At 51.9% G+C, this 24,876-nt stretch overlaps 1 protein-coding gene across 1 annotated transcript in view; it reads right to left on the bottom strand.

The window, feature by feature from the left end:
* The window catches only part of NCOR2 (nuclear receptor corepressor 2), a 480,522-nt gene that overhangs the window by 322,739 nt on the left and 132,907 nt on the right, over positions 1-24,876 (bottom strand). The window contains 1 exon segment of the mRNA XM_060250121.1: positions 10,601-10,653. Coding sequence (XP_060106104.1) covers positions 10,601-10,653 — 53 coding nt within the window.

The following is a 24,876-nucleotide window of genomic DNA, read 5'->3' as shown; positions in this document are numbered from 1 at the left end:
GAAGAGCCCTGCTGGATCAGACCAATGGTCCATCTAGTCCAGCATCCTGCCTCACACAGTGGCCAACCAATATCTTTATAGGGCCAACAACAAGGCATGGAGGCTGAGGCCTTTGTAAGAACATCTGAAGAGCCCTGCTGGATCACACAGTGGCCAGCCAGTATCTTTGAAGGGCCAACAATAAGGCATGGAGGCTGAGGCCTTTACAAGAACATTTATTTATTTTTATTTGATTTGATTTATATCCCGCCCTCCCCGCCAAAACAGGCTCAGTGACCTCAAGGGCTGTATATGGCCCTCGGGACGGAGGTTCCCCACCTCTGTTCGAGAGGGCCAACAACAGGGCATGGAGGCTGAGGCCTTACCCTAATGTCAGCTCCCGGCTCTGAGATTCAGAGGATCAGTGGCTCTGAAAGTGAAGGTTTCCCTCAGCCAACGTGGCTACTTATGCTCCATGAAGAATCTATCTGTAAGAACATAAGAAGAACCCTGCTGGATGAAGTCAGTGATCCATCTAGTCCAGCCTCCTGTCTCACACAGTGGCTAGCCAGGTCCTCTGGAGGGCAATAACAGGGCATAGAGCCCAAGCCTTCTCCTCATAAGAAGAGCCCTGCTGGATCAGCCTAGTGGCCCATCTATCTAATCCAGCATCCTGTCTCACACAATTGCCAACCAGTTCCTCTGGAGGTCCAACAACAGAACACAGAGGCCAAGGCCTTCATAAGAACATAAGAACAGCCCTCTTGGATCAGACCAATGGTCCATTTAGTCCAGCATCCTGTCTCACACAGTGGCCTACCAGTTCCTCTGGATTGCCAACAACAGGGCATGGAGGCTGAGGCCTTCCCTTGAGGTTGCCTCCTGGCTCTGAGAGCCAGTGTGTGGTAGTGGTTAAGAGCAGAAGGCTCTAATCTGGAGAACTGGGTTTGATTCCCCACTCCTCCACATGAGGCCAGCTTGGGTCAGGAACAGTTCTCAGGGCTCTCTCAGCCCCACCTATCTCACAGGGGGTCTGTTGTTGTGGGGAGAGGAAGGGAAGGTGATTGTAAGTCACACTGAGACTCCTTAAGGTAGTAAAGAGCAGGGTATGAAAACCAACTCTTCTTCTCAGTGGAAGGATGGTGTGGAATTGTTTTCTGTGACCCCGGAAGGTAGACCTCAAACCAATGGGTTGAAATTAAATCAAAAGAGTTTCCAGCTCAACATTAGGAAGAACTTCCTGACGGTGAGAGTGATTCCTCAGTGGAACAGGCTTCCTCGGGAGGTGGTGGACTCTCATTATTATTATTATTTGGATTTATATCCTACCCTCCCCACTGAAACTTCCATCGATGTTTTTAAACAGAGGCTAGACGACCATCTGACAGCCATGAAGATCCGGCGAATTTAGGGGGAGGTGTTTGTGAGTTTCCTGCATTGTGCAGGGGGTTGAACTACATGACCCTGGAGGTCCCTTCAAGGTCTAGGATTCTATGATCCTTCTGGCATACAGCTTCTAAATGTGGAGGTTCCCTCTTAAGTCATCATGGTTAATAGCCACTGACAGACTTCTCCTCTATTAATTTACCAAGCCCCTTTTAAGTGTAGGTGACTGGGGAAGGCAATGGCAAACCACCCTGCAGAGTCTGCCCAGGAAACGTTGTGATGTGATGTTGCCCCATGGGTCAGTAACAACTCGGTGCTTGCATGGGGGACAGCCTTTCTATTCCTCTGGCAGCAAGATCCACATTTTAATCCCTCTCTGCGTGAAGAAGTATTTCCTTCTGCCCGTCCTCAACCTACTGCCCCACCAGCTTTAGCTTTTACCCATAAGCAAAAATGACATGCTGAGAAGTGCTGGAAAATTCCATGTTATCCCAAGGAGCTTGTAGGCGCAGAGAACCAGTTTGGTGTAGTGGTGAAGTGTGCGGACTCTTATCTGGGAGAACCGGGTTTGAGTCCCCACTCCTCCACTTGCAGCTGCTGCAATGGCCTTGGGTCAGCCAGAGCTCTCTTATCTGGGAGAACCGGGTTTTTCCCCATTCCTCCGCTTGCACCTGCTGGAATGGCCTTGGGTCAGCCATAGCTCTCTTATCTGGGAGAACCGGGTTTGATTCCCCACTCCTCCGCTTGCAGCTGCTGGAATGGCCCTTGGATCAGCCATAGCTCTCACAGAGTTGTCCTTGAAAGGGCAGCTGCTGTGAGAGCTATCTCAGCCCCACCTACCTCACAAAGTGTCTGTTGTGGGGGGAGAAGATATAGGAGATTGTAAGCCGCTCTGTATTTCTGATTCAGAGGGAAGGATGGGGTATAAATCTGCAGTCGTCTGGTCGTCCTGGGTAAAATGCAACAATTCTGCCTTAAGCATCTGGGCACGCTTCCAGGTTCCTTGCGGAAGGAGTCTGTACAAAATCTGGAGTTATCTGGCCGTTGTTCATTGGAATCTCTCTGGCTCTCCTCCAGAGGGGTTAACAGCTCGAGTGCTCTGTGCAAATTCTACCCTGGCTGTGTACCGATTAGAGCTCAAACTCGGTGCTCGGGGAGGGATGAGATAAAGCCGGCGTTGATACGAAAGGCCCGGCTTTCCAGACAAGGAGCCGGAGCCAACGCAAGAGACAAAAGGAAGTCTGTTAGGTGGTCCAAAACTTTATCACAGGTATTAGATTACACAGGAAGCCTTTTCATTCATCAAAGGGCCGGGATCAACAACAGCAAAGGGAGCGTTGGCAAGGAAAGGGGAAAGGAAGAAGGGAAGCCAAGGATGGCCGGTGAGTCAGGCGGTGGGAGGAGAGCACAAGAATGCGGGGAAGAGCAAGAGAGGAGAGGGCAACCAGCTGATCCTGAGAAAGGATTTGAGCGGGCAGGTAGAATCCAGGGAGACGAACCAAACACTTGAAAAATACACAGCAGGTCAAAGTCGCTCAACGATGTCTGAACAAGCAGAAGCGAAAATGAGTTGCATTTTTTTCGGTGGATCTGCAGCCTGTCGGCCTTCCTGGAAGTTGTGAGTGAGCTGGGCACCATGAGTTCAGAGGTCACTGGATGACCACAGCCGTGATGATGGTATTGGATTTATATCCCACCCTATACACTGAATCTCAGAGTGGTCACAGTCTCCTTTACCTCCCCCTCCCCCACAACAGACACCCTGTGAGGTAAGTGGGGCTGAGAGAGCTCTCACAGCAGCTGCCCTTTCAAGGACAACTGCGAGAGCTAAGGCCATTCCTAAGGAGTGGACATTCAGTGAAATTGCTGAGCAGCTGGGTTAGAACGGATAAAAGGAAGTCCTTCTTCACCCAAAGGGTGATTAACATGTGGAATTCACTGCCGTAGGAGGTGGTGGCGGCTACAAGCATAGACAGCTTCAAGAGGGGATTGGATAAGCATACGGAACAGAGGTCCATCAGGGGCTATTAGTCACAGCATATTGTTGGAACTGTCTAGAGCAGTGATGCTCTGTATTCTTGGTGCTTTGTGGGGAGGGGGGGGGTTGGGGCAAAGTGGAAGGGCTTCTAGCCCCAATTGTGAACCTCCCAATGGTGCCTGGGTTTTTTTGGCCACTGTGCGACACAGAGCGTTGGACTGGATGGGCCATTGGCCTGATCCAACATGGCTTCGCTTATGTTCTTATGTGACACAGAGTGTTGGACTTGATGGGCCACTGGCCTGATGCAACATGGCTTCTCTTATATTCTTACGTGACACAGAGTGTTGGACTGGGTGGGCCATTGGCCTAATCCAACATGGCTTCTCTTATGTTGTTACGTGACACAGAGCGTTGGACTGGATGGGCCATTGGCCTGATCCAACATGGCTTCGCTTATGTTCTTATGTGACACAGAGTGTTGGACTTGATGGGCCACTGGCCTGATGCAACATGGCTTCTCTTATATTCTTACGTGACACAGAGTGTTGGACTGGATGGGCCACTGGCCTGATCCAACATGGCTTCTCTTATGTTCTTATGTGATACAGAGTGTTGGACTGGATGGGCCACTGGCCTCATTCAACATGGCCAAAAAAAATTATATATATACACATACATATACACACTGTGGCTAATAGCCATTGCTGGACCTCTGCTCCATATTTGTATCCAATCCCCTCTTGAAGCTGGCTATGCTTGTAGCTGCCACCACCTCCTGTGGCAGTGAACTCCACATGTTAATCACCCCTTTGGGTGAAGAAGTACTTCCTTTTATCCGTTCTAACCCAACTGCTCAGCAATTTCATTGAATGCCCACGAGTTCTTGTATTGTGAGAAAGGGAGAACAAAATTTCATTCAGAATGGAAGCTCTAAGCACACGTCATCAGACAAGGAATCGGGTACAGTGAGCAGAGCTACATACAGCTGGCCTGATAGGCAGTGTTTTAGAATGCAAAATGGAACAAATTTAAGATCCGATGTCACTGCCTATCAGGCCAGCTGTATGTGGCTCTGCTCACTGTACCCGATTCCTTGTCTGATGACGTGTGCTTAGAGCACGTGAAAGCTTCCGTTCTGAATGAAACTTTGTTGGTCTGAAAGGCGCTGCTTGTCTCCTGCTTTGTTCTACTGCTTCAGACCAACACGGCTGCCCACCTGGGTCTACCCTCTAAGCGGAGTTAGCGTGAGCTGGCTCACAGGTTTTTAGCCTCTGGCTCCCACATTTTTGCCTTAGCTCAGGAAGGACGGCCCCAGAGCAAACTAATTGATGCAGCAGCTCACCAAGTAGCATTTTTGCTCACAAGACCCCACAGCTTAGATAGAGTATTGAGATTTCAGGCCACATCACTCACACCCTTCCAGACCAGCTGAATTCAAGTGCAGTAGCACTTTAGGGACCAACCAGATTTTGGGGGGTAGAAGCTTTCGAGGGTCAAGCTCGAACCCTGATGGTCTCTAAGGTGCTCCTGGATGCAGATCCAGCAGGGCGACATGATCGCCCCCCAAGAATACTTTTAGCTCTGCCTTTGAAACACTGATGGCTACAAATCTGACCTTTAAAAAAAATGCATCAAAATTCTCCAGATGCTCGTTTCTTCTCTCGACACCAAGTCGGCAACTTTTGCGCACCACCGCTCTGGTGTGCACGCAGCCCTGGCTGCAGAGCTTCGGTCTTGGCATGCACCGGAGCGTTCACGCAAGGCTGCTCCCTCCACCTTGGCTATTTTGAAGTCTCTCAGTCCAGCCAAGGGTGGAGTAGGGTGTGGAGTGCATCAGGGAGATGTGCCACACCCCCAGCAGCCCTCATTAACCCTCGGAGAAGCCCACACTACCCTTTGGATTTAATTTCCACCTGTTGGTTCTGGTCCAACCTCCTGTGGCAACTGTTGTCTGTTGGACTTCACTGGTTTTCTTTTCATTTTTGAAATCAAGCTTCTAGTCCATACTGACTGCAGAGAAAACCCAGCACAAATAGGCTGGAAACTTCAGAAGCTAAAGATGATCAGGGGGGAGGCGCGGAGCAGCTTCGCGCAGTCCAAGAAGTGACCGGGATCTCGGATAGGACTTCTCCGCCCATCTACAGACTTCCTTCTCATCCTCCCTGCCTCAGCTGAGTTTCGGCAATGTGGGGTCGGCAAGCGTCCCCCACCACAATCCATTCCAAACTCTTCATGTGTCCCCAGGCTGACAACCTCCAGGGGAAATCCAGACTTTGCTGTGGCTATTCTTCGGGGAGAGATGGCGTCACACAACCTCCTCCCAGAGCGTGATGGCCAAGAAGACACAGGAAAATATTCCAAAAAGGATGCATCCGGGGGTCATTTTGTAGAAAAATAGGTGGTGGAGCTCATTAGCATAACTCATTAGCCTATTCCACCGCCGCCACCCCTAGCCAAAAGCAACCCAATGCAAGAAAGAAGAGCCCCAGGCAAGCGAGGCCTGCTTGGGCTAGCTAGAGATCCAGCCAGCCCAAGCAGGCCTCGCTCACCTGGGGCTCTCCTTGGTGCCCCAACCCCAGTCAAAAGACCAGCAAGCCACCTACCGCCCAAAAATCACATCAGAAGTGGAGAAAGGGTGGCGTGGGCTTCTCCGGGGGTTAATGAGGGCTGCTGGGGGCGTGGCAAAGCCCCTGGGGGCTGGCTGGCTGCCTGCTCTCCTAATCCAGGGATTGTTATGCAGCTACACCTACTATTCAATGGACAAGATAGGTGGGGGAAAAGAAGGGGAACTATCAGAAAGGTTCCGGAGCTGCGTTCCTGTGCGCTCCTGCTGAATTTGAGACCTGGGTGTGTCTTTTCTTGCTCAGGTGTGCTTCAGAAGGACAAGACAGCTACCTGCCTCAGCTAGAACCGTGCAAGCTGACCTTGAAGGCTGGCTTCAAGGGAACAGGACAGGAACCAGCCCGGTCTCACCTCCTGCCTCCGAGAGCTGCCAGCACGGCACCGGGGAGGCCCTTTTTCATGTGGGTCTGGGAACAGACAATGTGTTCCGTTGCTGCTTTTCCTGTTGCCTGGGCAGCAACTGCCAAACTGCCGCTTTCTGGGGCACAGTTTTGTTCCTGGAGTTCAAAGGGGAGGCACGCTTCACGTTTATCCCCAGAACGGGTTTGCTTTTCGACCCGAGAATGAGAGACGTGGAGGAGACGCGGGAGAAGCCGCCCTCCATGTGGGTCAGCGCTCAGAAGAACACCTGCCGCACGCAAAGACGGAAGGGAACGGCCTTCTCCAAGGGCACCATGTTCTACAACCAGCATATGATGAATGAGGTAATCACACACACAGAGAGAGCAGAGCAGAATTATGTCCCTTCTCCCCAATAAACACAGGACAGGAGGGCAGGCCAGGCTATGCATGACTGCAGGAAACAGCTGCCTCTGTGGATGGGTGTTCTGGGGCCACAGGAGTCTTTAAATCAGAGGTGTCAAACGTGCAGCTTGGGGGATAAATCAGCCCCCCAGAAGGCTCCTATCAGGCCCCCCAGCAACTGGCTCTTGTCTGCTTCCTTCTCTCCTCTCTCTTGCTTCCTTCCTTAGGAGAGCCAGTTTGGTGCAGTGGTTAAGTGTGCGGACTCTTATCTGGGAGAACCCGATTTGATTCCCCACTCCTCCACTTGCACCTGCTGGCATGGCCTTGGGTCAGCCATAGCTCTCTTATCTGGGAGAACCGGGTTTGATTCCCCACTCCTCCACTTGCACCTGCTGGCATGGCCTTGGGTCAGCTATAGCTCTGGCAGAGGCTGTCTTTGAAAAGGCAACTGCTGTGAGAGCCCTCTCGGCCCTACCCACCTCACAGGGTGTCTGTTGTCAGGGAGAAAGGGAAAGGAGATTGTGAGCCGCTCTGAGACTCTTGGGAGTGGAGGGCGGGATATAAATCCAATATCTTCATCTACCTCACAGGGTGTCTGTTGTGGGGGAGGAAGGGAAAGGAGATTGTGAGCCGCTCTGAGACTCTTCGGAGTGGAGGGCGGGATATAAATCCAATATCTTCATCTACCTCACAGGGTGTCTGTTGTGGGGGAGGAAGGAAAAAAAGATTGTGAGCCGCTCTGATACTCTTCAGAGTGGAGGGCGGGATATAAATCCAATATCTTCATCTACCTCACAGGGTGTCTGTTGTGGGGGAGGAAGGGAAAGGAGATTGTGAGCCGCTCTGAGACTCTTCAGAGTGGAGGGCGGGATATAAATCCAATATCTTCATCTACCTCACAGGGTGTCTGTTGTGGGGGAGGAAGGGAAAGGAGATTGTGAGCTGCTCTGAGAATCATCAGAGTGGAGGGTGGGATATAAATCCAATTTCTTCTTCTTCTTCTGCATCTCAACTTGCTTTACACAAGGCTTGCTCAATCGCACAGGAGCTACAGAGCAAAACCTCTATTTTCTCCATTGGCTGAGGCTCCTCCCCCTCCCGGTCCCCTGGGAAGGGAGGGAGGGAAAGAGCTAGGGCTTTCTTTGCCCAATTCCCTGGATCCCGTTGGAAAAATACAGAAAAAGCACCTTTAAGACCAACAAGTGCTAATGTTTTAAGCATGTTTTAGTTTAAGTTTTTTTAAAAAAATTTCCTACTTGCTGAGAGTTCTGTTTGGTTTTACAACCCAGGGCTTTTTTTTTTGCAGCAGGAACTCCTTTGCATCTTAGGCCACACACCCCGATGCAGCCAATCCCCCGGAAGCTTATAGGGCTCTTAGTACAGGGCCAACTGTAAGCTCTTGGAGGATTGGCTACATCAGGGGTGTGTGCCCTAATATGCAAAGGAGTTCCTGCTACAAAAAAACCCTGTTACAACCCACGACCAAACATGGCATCCTCCACCTCAAACTCTGCCACAACATTCGGTGTATGGGGACGGGCTGTGGCTCAGTGGTAGAGCCTCTATTCAGCATGTGGAAGGTCCCAGGTTCAATCCCCGGCATCTCCAGCTAAAGGGAACAGGCGGGAGGTGACGAAAAATCTCTGCCTTCCTGAGATCATGGAGGGTGGCTGCCGGTCAGAGCAGGCAATACTAGTCTTGATGGACTGAGGGACTGACTCAGAATAAGGCAGTTCCATGTGTTCCGGGGAAGCCCTTTTGGTGGAAATGAAAGAAGTAAAGGGGCTTGTCAAAACGTTCACAACCGCTCCGTCAAAGGGGGCTCAACGAAACAACCGTCACCGCAAACACATCCCATTCTCAACACAGCCTAGAAATAACAACCCAAATATTCGCAGCATCCCTTGAGCGCCCTCCCAAGCAGCTGTGCACCCTCTGCAAGACTGTCAGGTTAGCCGTCCCCCTTCAGGAGGGCTGGTTCACTGGGAGATTTATCCGTTCGTTTACTTTATTTATTTACGCTGCCACCCCCCCAAAAAAAGTCCGAGAGTGGTGAGCACTGGCATTCGTCATTGGAAAGAATGAGAGGAGGAACCACTGGGAGGACTGGAGTACCCTGCTCCACCAGGGAGAAGCGGGGAGTTGTGAAGGCTTTTAAAAGCAAGAGAGAGAAAAAAATCCAGCAATTCAAATTGAGCTTGGAACCAAACAGGAAGAAGAAGATGATGCTATTGGATTTATATCCTGCCCTATACCCTGAATCTCAGAGTCTCAGAGCAGTCGCAATTTCCTTTACCTTCCTTCCTTCCCCACAACAGACACCCTGTGAGGTGGGTGGGGCTGAGAGGGCTCTCACAGCAGCTGCCCTTTCAAGGACAACTCCTACAAGAGCTATGGCTGACCCAAGGCCGTTCCAGCAGTTGCAAGTGGAGGAGTGGGGAATCAAACCCTGTTCTCCCAAATAAGAGTCCGAACGCTTAACCACTACGCCAATCACATTTCGTGAACAAATCAGCTCTCTTGAAAATGATGTTTCCGAACGGTCTTCCAGGGCAGCCCCATGAAGACCACAATGTAGTAGCCCAGCCTCAAGGTTACTAAAGCGTGGATCGGGCTGGGAGTGAACCTGGAGCTTCCTTGGTGCAAAGCATGGGGTTTCCCACTGAGCTACATCCTTTTCTCTCCCTCTCTCTGATGGCAAATACCGGGACGTTCAGGCAGGGACTCTGCAGGTCCACTGAGGTTGGACAACGGGGTGTGTGTGTGTGCAATGGTTTCCTGTATCATGTGCTAATTTATCCCTTTTTTCAAAGGTGTAGAATCATAGAGTTGGAAGGGACCTCCAGGGTCATCTAGTCCAAACCCCTGCACAATGCAGGAAACTCACAAATACCTCCCACTAAATCCACAGGATCTTCATTGCTGTCAGATGGCCATCTAGCCTCTGTTGAAAAACCTCCAAGGAAGGAGAGCCCACCACCTCCCGAGGAAGCCTGTTCCACTGAGGAATTGCTCTAACGGTCAGGAAGTTCTTCCTAATATTGAGCCGGAAACTCTTCTGACTTAATTTCAGCCGGTTGGTTCGGGTCCTACCTTCTGGGGCCACAGAAAACAATTCCACACCATCCTCTAGATGACAGCCCCTCAAGGACTTGAAGATGGCGATTGTATACAAATGATGCTTTTGCCCCTTCCCCCTACCCCTCAACTCCTTTCCACTTCCCCAATTCCCAACAGCTGCTACCTTCCTTAGGAGCCCCATGGCACAGGGTGCTCAAGCCGCAGTACTGCAGTCCAAGCTCTGCTCACGACCTGAGTTCGATCCTGGCAGAAGCTGAGTTTAGGTAACCGGCTCCAGGCTGACTCAACCTTTCATCCTTCCGAGGTCGGTCACATGAGTCCCCAGCTTGCTGGGGGTAAAGCGTAGAGGACTGGGGAAGGCAATGGCAAACCACCCCGTAAAAAAGTCTGCCGCGAAAACGTCGTGATGCGACGTTACCCCAGAGTCGGAAACGACTGGCGCTCGCACAGTGGACTACTTTTACCTTTTTGCTACCCTCCTTTGCCCCCCCAAACCTCAAGCTTCTGCAGCCAAGAAACTTGGGCTCTGCCAACTCTGAACGATCGACCACTTTAGACATTCTGTCGCTCCGAGCCTCAAAAGCAGGAAACGCAAGACAGGAGAACTGGATGGAGGGACGTCCCCCTCTGTCTCGGCAGGGGGTGGGGGTGGGAAGAGAGATCGGAGCTGGCAGGGCAAAGTCTCTGCCCTCACGTCATCCGCACTCGTGTTCTGACATTTGAAAAGAAGGGAGGGAGGAAAGAGAAAGGAAAGGGGGCGGGGGGGGGGGGGGTAGAACGGACATGTATAGATTGGCTCATACTTACATTTTAATGTTCTCATGGTACTGTCTGGTGTCTGAAGGCTGGTTGTAGAGAGGCTGCAATAGAGAAGAAGAATGAAAGTGTGAATTGCCAGAGGGCCATGCCTTTGCCGCTCTTTCGGGGAGCCCGCACCATCCAATGCCCCAACGGCTCCGGCGTCAAGCGGCTGGGTCACCCTCCCGACACCATCCCCTCCGACGTGACTCATCTCTGTTCCTCGCCTTTCCCCAGGAACCGCTCGCTTAAATCACAGCGCAGCCAAGAGCTCGCTGTTCCAGAGCGAGCTCGTTCAGAAACAAGCAATTTGCAACGTAATTCCTCTCTGGTCTGTGTGCCACACAGCAGAACACAGTGAACGCTGCGGGGGGTGGGAGAAGACGAGGAGGGATGGTTGTTATTCACTTCATTGTAGGATACAAAAGCAGCACGCCAGGGGAGGAGGCAAAGCCGGATTAACCATAAGGCCAAATAGGCACTGCCCTATGGGCCCCCACACCTATAGGGGCCCTGGGCTGGCTCCTCCACCCCCGGACTCCCCCCTCCTTGCAGCCTGTACACACAGCCAGCAACTGAGCTGACTTGCTTGGTGTGAAGAAGATAATGGATTTATATCCCGCTCTCCACTCTGAATCTCAGAGCAGCTCACAATCTCCTTTATCTTCCTCCCCCACAACAGACACCCTGTGAGGCGGGTGGGGCTGAGAGGACTCTCACAGCAGCTGCACTTTCAAGGACAACTTCTACAGGAGCTATGGCTGACCCAAAGCCATTCCAGCAGTTTCTTAGCTGTGGAATCTTGAGGTTTGGTGGCAAAGGAGAGTAGCAAAAAAGGTAAAGGTAGTTCCCCGTGTGAGCGCCAGTCGTTTCCGACTCTGGGGTAACGTCTCATCATGACGTTTTCACAGCAGATTTTTTAAACTCTCTGCTCACGACCTGAATTCGATTCAGGCGGAAGCTGGATTCAGGTAGCCGGCCCAAGGTTGACTCAGCCTTCCATCCTTCCGAGGTCGGTAAAATGAGTCCCCGGCTTGCTGGGGGGGAAGTGTAAAAGACTGGGGGAGGCAATGGCAAACCACCCTGTAAAAAGTCTGCTGTGCAAACGTTGTGAAAGCAACATCACCCCGGAGTCGGAAACGACTGGCGCTTCCACAGGCGACCTTTCCTTTTCCTTGCCACTGCCTTCCCCAGTCATCTACACTTTACCCCCAGCAAGTGGAGGCGTGGGGAATCAAACCCGGTTCTCCCAGATAAGAGAGTTATAGATGACCCAAGGCCATTCCAGCAGCTGCAAGTGGAGGAGTGAGGAATCAAACCCAGTTCTCCCCAGATAAGAGAGCTATAGCTGACCCAAGGCCATTCCAGCAGCTGCAAGTGGAGGAGTGGGGACTCAAACCCGGTTCTCCCAGGTAAGAGAGCTATGGCTGACCCAAGGCCATTCCAGCAGCTGCAAGTGGAGAAGTGGGGAATCAAACCCGGTTCTCCCAGATAAGAGTCTGCCCACTTAATGACTACACCAAACTGGCTCTGCTGGCATGGTTGCCAAGTCTGCCTCTCCCCCACGGCTTAGTCAAAGGGGCTTTTGAGAAGGGGCCTGCAGCGGTAGCCATCGGCAGCGGGGCAGGTGCTCCGACTCTGAGATAATTTGCAAGGAGACCCCAAGATTCCAACTGCCTAGTGGCTTCCGCAGGGTTTAATCCGGCACCGGGAGGGGGCACGGGAGGCACAGCGAGACAAATTCCTCAGTATCAGCCAAGAGGGTGAACTATTCTGCCGGATTCAAGGGAGGGGGGCTGTTCTAGGTTATTTTACCGGAGGATCGGTCCCAGTGGCTTCAGCAGGGTTTTGCCACCTGGTGAAACATGAGCTGTCACAGTCTCTCAGAACGACAAAGCCCAGTTTGTCTCATTTTGAGCAGCTACTGAAGAAAAACTGGCCCAGAAATCGGAGGAAAGATGCTAGAAATGACAGCCCCCTTTTCTTTACTACAAGGACCGAGATTCTCCCAAAGAACTGTGGGATGCCTTTTTCTCTGAACCGACCCAAATACCATGCCATGAATCATCTCTCCATCCCACATTTAACACCCCCCCCCCCAAAAAAAAACTGTACCGCATTTCTAGAGCCAGTTTGGTGTACAGGAGAGCCAGTTTGGTGTAGTGGTTAAGTGCGTGGACTCTTATCTGGGAGAACCGGGTTTGATTCCCCACTCCTCCACTTGCACCTGCTGGAATGGCCTTGGGTCAGCCAGAGCTCTGGCAGAGGCTGTCCTTGAAAGGGCAGCTGCTGTGAGAGCCCTCTCCAGCCCCACCCACCTCACAGGGTGTCTGTTGTGGGGGAGGAAGGTAAAGGAGATTGTGAGCCGCTCTAAGACTCTTCGGAGTGGAGGGTGGGATATAAATCCAATATCTTCTTCTTCTTCTAGACCCATGAAGAACACTGGGCGCTTAATGATCTGCTCACTACCCTGCAGTACTTGGGATGGTGCCAGTAAAAAAGGCGTAGCAGTCCTGGTAACCCAAGTTAGGCCCAATCTTGTCAGAGCTCAGAAGCTAAGCAGGGTCAGGACAGATAAAAGGAAGTCCTTCTTCACCCAAAGGGTGAGTAACATGTGGAATTCACTGCCACAGGAGGTGGTGGCAGCTATAAGCATAGTCAGCTTCAAGAGGGGATTGGACAGACATAAGGAACAGAGGTCCATAAGTGGCTCTTAGCCACAGCTTATTGTTGGAACTCTGTCTGGGGCAGTGATGCTCTGTATTCTTAGTGCTTGGGGGGGGGGGAGTGGGAGGGCTTCTAGTGTCCTGGCCCCACTGATGGACCTCCTGATGGTGCCTGGGTTTTTTGGCCACTGTGTGACACAGAGTGTTGGACTGGATGAGCCATTCGCCTGATCCATCATGGCTTCTGTTATGTTATGTAGTGATGCTTTATATTCTTGGTGCTTGGGGTGGGGGGGACAGTGGGAGGGCTTCTAGTGTCCTGGCCCCATTGATGGACCTCCTGATGGTGCCTGGCTTTTTTGGTCACTGTGTGACACAGAGTGTTGGACTGGATAGGCCATTGGCTTGATCCAACATGGCTTCTCTTATGTTCTTATGTCTGGATTAGTAATGCTCTGTATTCCTGGTGCTGGGGGGGTGGCAGTGGGAGGGCTTCTAGTGTCCTGGCCCCACTGATGGACCTCCTGATGGTGCCTGATTTCTTTGGTCACTGTGTGACACAGAGTGTTGGACTGGATAGGCCATTGGCTTGATCCAACATGGCTTCTCTTATGTTCTTATGTCTGGATTAGTAATGCTCTGTATTCCTGGTGCTGGGGGGGTGGCAGTGGGAGGGCTTCTGGTGTCCTGGCCCCAGTGGTGGACCTCCTGATGGTGCCTGATTTCTTTGGTCACTGTGTGACACAGAGTGTTGGACTGGATAGGCCATTGGCTTGATCCAACATGGCTTCTCTTATGTTCTTATGTCTGGATTAGTAATGCTCTGTATTCCTGGTGCTGGGGGGGTGGCAGTGGGAGGGCTTCTGGTGTCCTGGCCCCAGTGGTGGACCTCCTGATGGTGCCTGATTTCTTTGGTCACTGTGTGACACAGAGTGTTGGACTGGATAGGCCATTGGCTTGATCCAACATGGCTTCTCTTATGTTCTTATGTCTGGAGTAGTGATGCTCTGTATTCTTAGTGCTTGGTGGGGACAGCGGGAGGGCTTCTAGTGCCCTGGCTCCACTGATGGACCTCCTGATGGTGACAGAGGCTGCTGAGGGAAGCCAGTTTGGTGTAGTGGTTAAATGCGCAGACTCTTATCAGGGAGAACCAGGTTTGATTCCCCGCCGCTCCACTTGCACCTGCTGGAACGGCCTTGGGTAAGCCAGAGTTCTTGCAGAGCTTTCCTTGAAAGGGCAGTTCCTCAGCTCCACCCACCTCACAGGGTGTCTGTTGTGGGGGGGGGGGGGGAGGTAGAGGAGATTGTGACCACTCTGAGATTCAGAGTATAGGGTGGGATATAAATCCAATATCTTCTTCTTCTGTGCAGAGGCAGGCCACGGCAAACCACCTCTGCTCCTCTCTTGCCCTGAAAACCCCATGGATGGACCTTCGGGAGTTGCCAAGAGTCTGCAGTGACTCAGCAGCGTACTTAACACTTTAGTAAAAAGGGATCATATGAGTTGGATGCGGGGAGAGGGACATAGTTCCTTACAAAGACCTACAGACTGATTTTGCACTCACCCAACACCACTCTGACGTTCCCCTTTCCAGCGCTGCGTCCTTCCGATTTCCCACCATCTGCCCTGGCGCTTCAGCTTGCGTCGCCATTTTGTGCAGCAAAGAGAAACTGGTTCTTAGCGGTTTCTCTTTGCCTGCAAAAACGGCAACGCGAGCTGAAGCCCCGGGGCAGGTAGTGGGACATCGGAAGGACGCCACGCTGAAAAGAGAACGTCAGAGCGGCGAAGGGCGAATGCGAAATTGGTCTTAGTCTTTGTCTGTTCTGAGGGGAAGATGTCACTGCAGGCCCAGCAGAGCCAGCGCACTTGTGGTGGTGAGTGCTGTCAAGTTGCCACCTGCTGATGACTTTGGGCATTCAAGGAAAGACATTCTGAGGTGAGGAGGGAGGGAGGGAGGGAGGGAGGGAGGGAGGGAGGAAGGAAGGAAGGAAGGAAGGAAGGAAGGAAGGAAGGAAGGAAGGAAGGAAGGAAGGAAGGAAGGAAGGAAGGGAGGGAGGGAGGGAGGGAGGGAGAAGAAGGAGAAGAAGGAGAAGGATAAAGAGAAGAATAAGATGATGATATTATTGGATTTATATCCCACCCTACACTCAGAGTCTCAGAGCGGTCACGATCTCCTTTACCCCCCCCCCCCACAGCAGACACCCAGTGAGGTAGGTGCGGCTGAGAGAGCATAGATAGCCCACCTGTGGGGTAAACGTTCCGGGATTGGAGGAGGGAACCTTCCCCAGATGAACTGAGTGCAAACTTTCTCCTAGAAGAAGACTGCAGATTTATACCCCGCCCTTCTCTCTGAATCAGAGACTCAGAGCGGCTTACAATCTCCTTTATCTTCTCCCCCCACAACAGACACCCTGTGAGGTGGGTGGGGCTGAGAGGGCTCTCACAGCAGCTGCCCTTCCAAGGACAACTCCTACGAAAGCTCTGGCTGACCCAAGGCCACTCCAGCAGGTGCAAGTGGAGCAGCGGGGAATCAAACCCGGTTCTTCCAGATAGGAGTCCGCACACTTTTGACTGCTACACCGATTGGAAGGAAGGAAGACAGATTGGAGGGAGGGGGGAAATAAAGCAACTTTAAATGCATTTTCCAAACCGCCGGCTGGCTTAGCTTAGAGAAGTGATTTAAAGAGACAAATGCCTTTTCCAAGCTGGTTGATGGGGCAGCGGGGGCTTCAAGAGCCACCCCATATGTGTGAAAGAGCCACATGGGGCCCTTGAGCCACAGTGGGGCCATCCCTGCTCCAAAGCCTCTCTGGAGCCTGGGTCCAGAGGGGGTGGCTTTGGGCATCACATTTGCCTGCTTTGAATGAACACAGTTATTTACCTAAAGGACATTTCTATGTCCCCTTTGCTGTCTGCCCCATGAGGAAACTTCTATCAAAAAGCTTGACGCTCTAAATATACCAAGTATTCACAAAAAAAGGTGTCCCTCTCCCGCCCCCTGAATCAGCACACCGTTGCGGGGAAAAACCCTTTAAAAAAGGTTTTTAGTTTATCTTAAGTTTTCAGGAAACGCACGCATACAATAAAAGCTATGAAGAAAGCGATACAGAGAAAGCACCGATTATGACAGAGAAGGACATCGAATGCAGGAAGGAAATCAATAAATTAAAACATGAAAATCAAAACCGCAGTAACCCCCCACCCCACCCCTTTCCCCTCCATGAGCATCTGCAACAAACAAACTTCCCGGTTCTGCGCTTCTGAATTAAAGACACAGTAAAGGCCTGTAAGAATGACAGGATTCCACCTTTGGGGCTTCCGGATACGAAGCAAAAGAGAAAGGCAAACGGTGAACAGCTGCTGGGCCCAGGGGTGGGATTCTAGCAGCAGCTCCTTTGCATATTAGGCCACGCCCCCCCTGACGTGGCCAATCCTCTGAGAGCTTTCAAGGCTCTCTTTTTTAAGCTCTCGGAGGACTGGCTACATCAGGGGGGTGTGGCCTAATATCCAAAGGAGCTCCTGGCTAGAATCCACCCCTGGCCAGGCCTACCTCAGCCTCCCCACTCAAGCCAGAGGGACATCTTTTGCAGGCGTAACCTTTGCGGATTCAGTCTCTGCAGCTGATAACACAACTGGGATCCAGCGGGCTGAAAAGACCTCTACCGGAGACTGCGGAGAGCTACCGTCCACCCAGCCAGACGGGGCGGGGGCTGCAAAGACCCACGGTTTGACTCAAGGTCAGGAAATCCCTTGCATCTCCATCCGTTCGAGTTCACCCCCACGCATTGCCCAGTGGTGAGCAAGAGTGCAGGGGGTGGGGTGGGGAAACCCCTTATTACTGCAACCTGGGCCTGACACCATGCAGCCAAGGCCTCTCCTGTCAAGAGCAGGAAGCCGGGGCCCATAACCCCTCCAATCCACAGCCAGGCCTCCTCCAGATAAGAGTGATATTTAGCCTATGAATCATCCACTGAAATGATGGCCTCCTCTGGGCCGCTTCCAGGTGACTAAGGCAGCCGGAGCCTTCGAGGGTTACATCAGTCATGCATGAAAAAGATGCAGAACTATGCCCAGACTATGGGACGGCACAATCGATTCTCCTCGCCTGGGGTCAGCTGCACTGAGTCAGTTAAGGCCGAAGTGCAGGAAAGGGTTCGATGGACGGGGAGGGGACCAGCTCAAGGGCCCAATCAAGCTCCAACCGCGGTCCCCTTCTCACAATACAAGAACTCAATGAAATTGCTGAGCAGTCGGGTTAGAACGGATCAAAGGAAGCCCTTTTTCACCCAAAGGAATTCACTGCTACAGGAAGTGGCGGCAGCTACAAGCACAGACAGCTTCAAGAGGGGACTGGAGCAACATATGGAGCAGAGGTCCATCAGTGGCTGTTAGCCGCAAGGCATAGATGGAACTCTCTATCTGGGGCAAGTGATGCTCTGTATGCTTGGGGCTTTGGGGGGGGGCAACAGTGAGAGGGTTTCTAGTGTCCTGGCCCCACTGGTGGACCTCCTGACGACACCTGTTTTTTTTGGCCACTGTGTGACGAGAGGGTTGGACTGGATGGATCACTGGCCTGATGTAACATGGCTTCTCTTATGGGCTTATATCTGGTGCAGTGGTGCTCTGTATTCTTGGTGCTTGGAGGGGGGGCAACAGTGAGAGGGCTTCTAGCATCCTGGCCCCACTGGTGGGACCTCTTGATGGCACCTGGGTTTTGGCCACCATGTGACACGGAGAGTTGGACTGGATGGGCCAGTGGCCTGATCCAACATGGCTTATGTTCCTATGTCAGGTAGTAAAGCGTCCCTACCGGGATGCAGGAAGAAGGATCGGTGTTTGAATACCTCTATCTCACTTTGAGGGTGGGGGGAATATATCCTTCCTGCCTGTAGAAAAGCTGCAAGCTGGGGAGAAAGACTGGAGCAGGGGTGGCCAAACTTGCTTAAGGTAAGAGCCGCATACAGCAATGGTCAGATGTTTGAGAGCCACAAGACACGAAGGTCAGATGTTTGAGAGCTGCGGGAAGGAAAGAAAATAGATGGGGAAGGGGAGGGAGAGGTGGAAAGAAAGCAACGTTAACTTTAAATGCATTCTCCAAGCTACCAGTTGGGCTTGGTGAAGTGATCTAAAGAGAGAAATGTCTTCTCCAAGACAACTGACAGGGTGGTGGGGACTACAAGAGCCACACAATATGTGTGAAAGCGCCACATGTTGCTCCTGAGTCGCAGTTTGGCTCCCCCTGGACTGGAGCCGAGTCTTCTTCTCTCCCAAGATTATAGTTGCTCTCCATGGGGAATTATTATTGGCAGGAGGAAAACACTTTGTGTGGTAGGAGAACTTGCTTCAGGGGGTGAAAGAGGACGACAATTCTGGACCAAAATCACTATTATATATATGAATAGTTCAGGGGGTTTATGAACTGGACAGAGAAAGATGGGGAAATCCTACCCCGCAATCCAGTCTGCTTTCTGAACTATTCATCACAGAGCCACATGCAACACTGTTCGACACAGTTGCATCTCTGCTTATCTACCACCGAAATGTCACATGGAAATTAATCACAGCCTCCCTCGGCCAATTCACTTCCCCAGATAGGGAAGCGCAACTTGCTTTTCTGTTAATCACACGCTTTTTTCAAACTCATCTCTCTGTTTTACTGAAGGGTTTGGAGGAACGATTTGGGAAGCATTTTGCTCTGTGAGCTCATGGGGCCATTTCACAAAGTCATCTTCCAAGCATGAAGCGTTACTTTGAAACCAGCTCATGCATAAGGCACCGGACTGGGCTCATGGCTTGCTTCTCCACCCGTGGACCAGTCCACATACGCAGACGCATCGTCCAATGAGAGTGAGGACAAGCGGCAATGATCACGGGTCAAGCAGTCATCACGGATCTGACGCTATAGGCAGGACTTGGCCAACCCTTCAAATGGCAGGACATTCATAAGAACATAAGAGGAGCCATGTTGGATCAGACCAATGGCCCATCCAGTCCAACAGTCTGTAACATAAGAGAAGCCATGTTGGATCAGACCAATGGCCCATCCAGTCCAACACTCTGTGTCACATAAGAACGTAAGAGAAGCCATGTTGGATCAGGCCAGTGGCCCATCCAGTCCAACACTCTGTGTCACATAAAAACATAAGAGAAGCCATGTTGGATCAGACCAATGGCCCATCCAGTCCTACACTCTGTGTCACATAAGAACGTAAGAGAAGCCATGTTGGATCAGGCCAGTGGCCCATCCAGTCCAACACTCTGTGTCACATAAGAACATAAGAGAAGCCATGTTGGATCAGGCCAATGGCCCATCCAGTCCAACACTCTGTGTCACATAAGAACATGAGAAGCCATGTTGGATCTGGCCAGTGGCCCATCCAGTCCAACACTCTGTGTCACATAAGAATGTAAGAGAAGGCATGTTGGATCTGGCCAATGGCCCATCCAGTCCAACACTCTGTGTCACATAAGAACATAAGAGAAGCCATGTTGGATCAGGCCCATGGCCTATCCAGTCCAACACTCTGTGTCACACAGTGGCCAAAAAACTGCCATCAGGAGTTCCACCAGTGGGGCCAGGACACTGCCCCAAGCCCCCTGCCCCCAAGTACCCAGAATACAGAGAATCATTTGCCCCAGACAGAGTTCCAACAATAAGCTGTGGCTAATAGCCACTGATGGACCTCTGCTCCATATGCGTATCCAGTCCCCTCTTGAACCTGTCTATGCTTCTAGCCGCCACCACCTCCTGTGGCAGTGAATTCCAGTGATCCAGCGCAATCAATTCCCATGTTCAGCTCCCAGCTTTATTTCTCTCAGAAACGGGGGGGAGGGGGGGAATCAAGGGACGCTCACACGAAACAGTCCTGAGTGGACTCTCAGCCAAATGTGTGAATTGTCAACTGAAACGTGCAGGGTTTGAATGCACCACCCCAAGGATGCACGAGCTTCAACTGCAGCGCGGGACCTTTAGCAGTGGTGACGCGAGAGCGTTGTTGAGGTCATGTGCTGTAGTGGATGAAGCCTGCCCATCGCTTTGTGTGGTGCATTCACTCCACAGGTCACCACCGGTAGCTGCGATCAAGATACGATGCGGCTGTTATGCGTGAACTGAAGTAGGTTGCTTTTTGGAAAGATGCAGAAAACCTGTTAATGCCAGATAAAACAAAAAAGCCTTCACTTGTTGGCAAGGCACCGACACAGGAAGACAGACAAATCGCCCTGGAGAGGCGGTTCCAAAAGTTTTGGTGCCACAACGAAGGCGGCTATTTTTTGTTTTGAGAGCCAGTTTGGTGTAGTGGTCAGGACTTTGTAGCAAAAGCCCAGCAGGAACTCATTTACATATTAGGCCACACCTCCTGACAGCACCATTGTTTCATATAGGGCTCTTCTGTAGATGAAAGCCCAACAGGGATTCATTTGCATATTAGGTCACACCTCCTGATGCCAAGCCAGTCGGAACTGTGTTCCCGTGTGTTCCTGCTCAAAAAAAGCACTGGTAGTGGTTAAGTGCATGAACTCTTATCTGGGAGAACCGGGTTTTATTCCCCTCTCCTCCACTTGCAGCTGCTGGAATGGCCTTGGATCAGCCAGAGCTCTCGCAGGAGTTTCTTTGAAAGGGCAGCTTCTGGGAGAGCTCTCTCAGCCCCACCCACCTCACAGGGTGCCTGTTGTGGGGGAGGAAGGGAAAGGAGATTGTGGCCGCTCTGAGATTCAGAGCATAGGGCGGGATATAAATCCAATATCCTCCTCTTCTTTCCTAAGCTGCCACCCATCTAGCCTCAGACGGCTGCGGCAACCGAAGAGGGCCTCCAAGGATGCCTGTTGTGAAAGGGAAGGTCCGTCTGGGAGGAGGCAGCCCAGCGAGGATGTCATTCCCTATCCCAAAGCCGCAGGATGTGCTCCTGAGCGCTACCAGCAGGGCTCCTGGCAGGAAGTGCCGTCAAGCCACAGCCGACTTGCGGCGAACTTGTAAGGCTGTTCAAGGAAAGAGACTTGCAGAGGGGGGGATCTTGCCATTCCCTGACTCTGCGCAGTCCATTCCCTGGACTTCCTTGCTGGTTTCCCATCCAAGCGCTAACAGAGCCGACCCCGCTTGGGAAACGTCGTTGAGTCGCAGCTGACATCTGGTAGCCCTGCGGGGTTTCCAAGGCAAGAGACGTTTGGAGCCTCTGTGTAGCAACCCTGGGACTGACCCTGCTTAGCTTCCAAGATCAGGAGGAGGAGACTGGGTTTATACCCCGCCCTTCATTACCTGAAGAAGCCTCAGAGCAGCTTACGTTCTCCTTTCCCTTCCCCTCCCCACAACAGCCACCCCGTGAGGACCAGATCTGTGAGAACTTGTGACTGACTCAAGGTCACATCAGCAGCTGCAAGTGGAGGAGTGGAGAATCAAACCCGGTTCTCCCAGAAAAGAGTCCGCACACTTCACCACTACACCAAACTGGCTGGCTGGATAAGGTTAGCCTGGGGTATCCCTGTCAGAGCAAGAAGGACTTATACCCATGGAGGAGGATGAGGAAGAGGAAGAAAATGATGATGATGGTGATGATATTGGATTTATATCCTGCCCTATACACTGAATCTCAGAGTGGCTTAAAATCTCCTTTATCTCCTTCCCCCACAACAGACACCCTATGAGGTGGGTGGGGCTGGGAAAGCTCTTGCAGCAGCTGCCCTTTCAGGAACAACTATGAGAGCTATGGCTGACATGGCCACTCCAGCAGGTGCAAGTGGAGGAGTGGGGAATCAAATCTGGTTCTCGCAGATAAGAGAGCTGTGGCTAACCCAAGGCCATTCCAGCAGGTGCAAGTGGAGGAGGGGGAATCAAACCCGGTTCTCCCAGATAAGAGAGCTCTGGCTGACCCAAGGCCATTCCAGCAGGTGCAAGTGGAGGAGTGGGGAATCAAACCCAATTCTCCCAGATAAGAGACCTCTGGCTGACCCAAGGCCATTCCAGCAGCTGCAAGTGAAGGAGTGGGGAATCAAACCCGGTTCTCCCAGATAAGAGAGCTGTGGCTGACCCAAGGCCATTGCAGCAGCTGCAAGTGGAGGAGTGGGGAATCAAACCCGGTTCTCCCAGATAAGAGAGCTGTGGCTGACCCAAGGCCATTTCAGCAGGTGCAAGTGGAGGAGTGGGGAATCAAACCCGGTTCTCCCAGATAAGAGAGCTGTGGCTGACCCAAGGCCATTTCAGCAGGTGCAAGTGGAGGAGTGGGGAATCAAACCCGGTTCTCCCAGATAAGAGAGCTGTGGCTGACCCAAGGCCATTCCAGCAGGTGCAAGTGGAGGAGTGGGGAATCAAACCCGGTTCTCCCAGATAAGAGAGCTGTGGCTGACCCAAGGCCATTTCAGCAGGTGCAAGTGGAGGAGTGGGGAATCAAACCCGGTTCTCCCAGATAAAAGAGCTGTGGCTGACCCAAGGCCATTCCAGCAGCTGCAAGTGGAGGAGTGGGGAATCAAACCCGGTTCTCCCAGATAAGAGAGCTCTGGCTAACCCAAGGCCATTCCAGCAGCTGCAAGTGGAGGAGTGGGGAATCAAACCCGGTTCTCCCAGATAAGAGAGCTCTGGCTAACCCAAGGCCATTCCAGCAGCTGCAAGTGGAGGAGTGGGGAATCAAACCCGGTTCTCCCAGATAAGAGATGTGGCTAACCCAAGGCCATTCCAGCAGGTGCAAGTGGAGGAGTGGGGAATCAAACCTGGTTCTCCCAGATAAGAGAGCTATGGCTGACCCAAGGCCATTCCAACAGCTGCAATCAGAGGAGTGGGGAATCAAACCCAGTAGTCCCAGATAACAGTCCGCGCACTTAACCACTGCACCAAACTGGCTGGCTAGATAAGGGTAGCCTGGGGTACCCCTGTCAGGGCAAGAAGGACTTATACCCATGGAGGAGGAGGAAGAAGAGGAAGAAGATGATGATGATATTGGATTTATATCTCGCCCTATACACTGAATCTCAGAGTGGCTTACAATCTCCTTTATCTCCTTCCCCCACAACAGAAACCCCGTGAGGTGGGTGGGGCTGAGAAAGCTCTCACAGCAGCTGCGCTTTCAGGGACAACTACGAGAGCTATGGCTGACCCGAGGCCATTCCAGCAGCTGCAAGTGGGGGAGTGGGGAGAATCAAACCCTGCTCTCCCAGATAAGACTCGGCGCACTTCACCACTACACCAAACTGGCTTAAATAAATGTTTTAAAACTCTCACCCATAATAGCCCACATTCTGCAGTTAAGTCAAATTTGACTCTAAAACGACTACGCAATTTATGCACACAGATATAATCTGAGCTTCTCGTACTGACGGACGAGGGGCTTGGAGTTTTATATAGGGCACCGAAGCCCCACTCCCTACGGCGCTCCACAGATTTCTGGGGGTTCCCCCTTTCTCAGCTAATTTCAGTCCCGACTTTGCAGCCTTCAGGATTAGAAACACAGCGAGGCTTTTCAAGCTGTTCCGCCTGGCAGTAGATATCACATTTCTGCACAGGTAGAACTCACAAAGCTCCCGTTATAAATGCCGGCAATCCACTCTGGCGCTTGGTTTTACAGTTACACCTGCAGGGAACGCAAGACTTTGCGTGACAACCTAACATCACACACACACACACACACACCGCGCTGCTATCGCTGGCGTAAAATGAAAAACGCTCTCGCTTTGGAGAGACCAGGAGAGGAGAAACCAGCAAACCGATGCAGTACAGTATTGGCATTTCATTTTGAGAGGATGGGAGTCCTAAAGTGGTGAAAGAGAACAAAACCCCTCTAGGTGACAACAATTTAATTGTGGACAAAAGGCCAATACTGCTTTTTTTTAAAAAAAGACACACACAAAACCACCCTCTCACTCTCCGGGTACAGACTGTGCTGGCAGAGAGGCACGTCCGCTTTTGCCCTTACACAGCGAAGGGAGATGCTACGAGTGCTTTTTCTTCCCTTTTTGGACACAGGATGAAAAGCCGGGGGACGAAACGGCGTACAAGGCCACGCCCTCTGAAAGCTGGGGACAGCAAAGGTGCAGACGCTCCCTGCAGAGAGGAGAAACGTGCGTCTCTGCGTGGGGACCCAAAGAGCCCTGCCCCGGAGCAGACCACGTCGCTCGCGCACACTTCCTGCTTACGGCAATCAGACCCATGGCTAAGTTCATATAGGCATTCGAGGCAAGGGGATTCAGGGTATTTTTGACTTTATATACTCGACTAAGTCGCAAGACGCTCTGACCTGGAGGGCCCAGGCGAGCTCGATCGCATCAGGTCTCAGAAGCTAAGCAGGGTCAGTCAGGGGCGGTTTTTTGAAGCAGGGACTCCTTTGCACATTAGGCGACGCACCCCTGATGTAGCCAATCCTCCAAGAGCTTACAGGAGGCCCTGCAAGAAGAGTCCTGTAAGCCCTTGCAGGATTGGCTACATCAGGGATGTGTGGCCTAATCAGGGCTTTTTTTTGTAGCAGGGACTCCTTTGCCTATTAGCCCACACCCCCCTGATGTAGCCAATCCTCCTGGAGCTTCCAGTAGGCCCTGCAAGAAGAGCCCTGTAAGCTCCGAGAGGATCGGCTACATCAGGGGTGTGTGGCCTAATAGGCAAAGGAGTTCCTGCTACAAAAAAGCCCTGGTGTCAGTATT

The sequence above is a fragment of the Heteronotia binoei genome, chromosome 11 (assembly GCF_032191835.1).
Source record: "Heteronotia binoei isolate CCM8104 ecotype False Entrance Well chromosome 11, APGP_CSIRO_Hbin_v1, whole genome shotgun sequence".
Lineage (NCBI taxonomy): Eukaryota > Metazoa > Chordata > Lepidosauria > Squamata > Gekkonidae > Heteronotia > Heteronotia binoei.
Note: the sequence above shows the minus strand (reverse complement) of the source record. Positions and strands in the feature narration are given on the sequence as shown.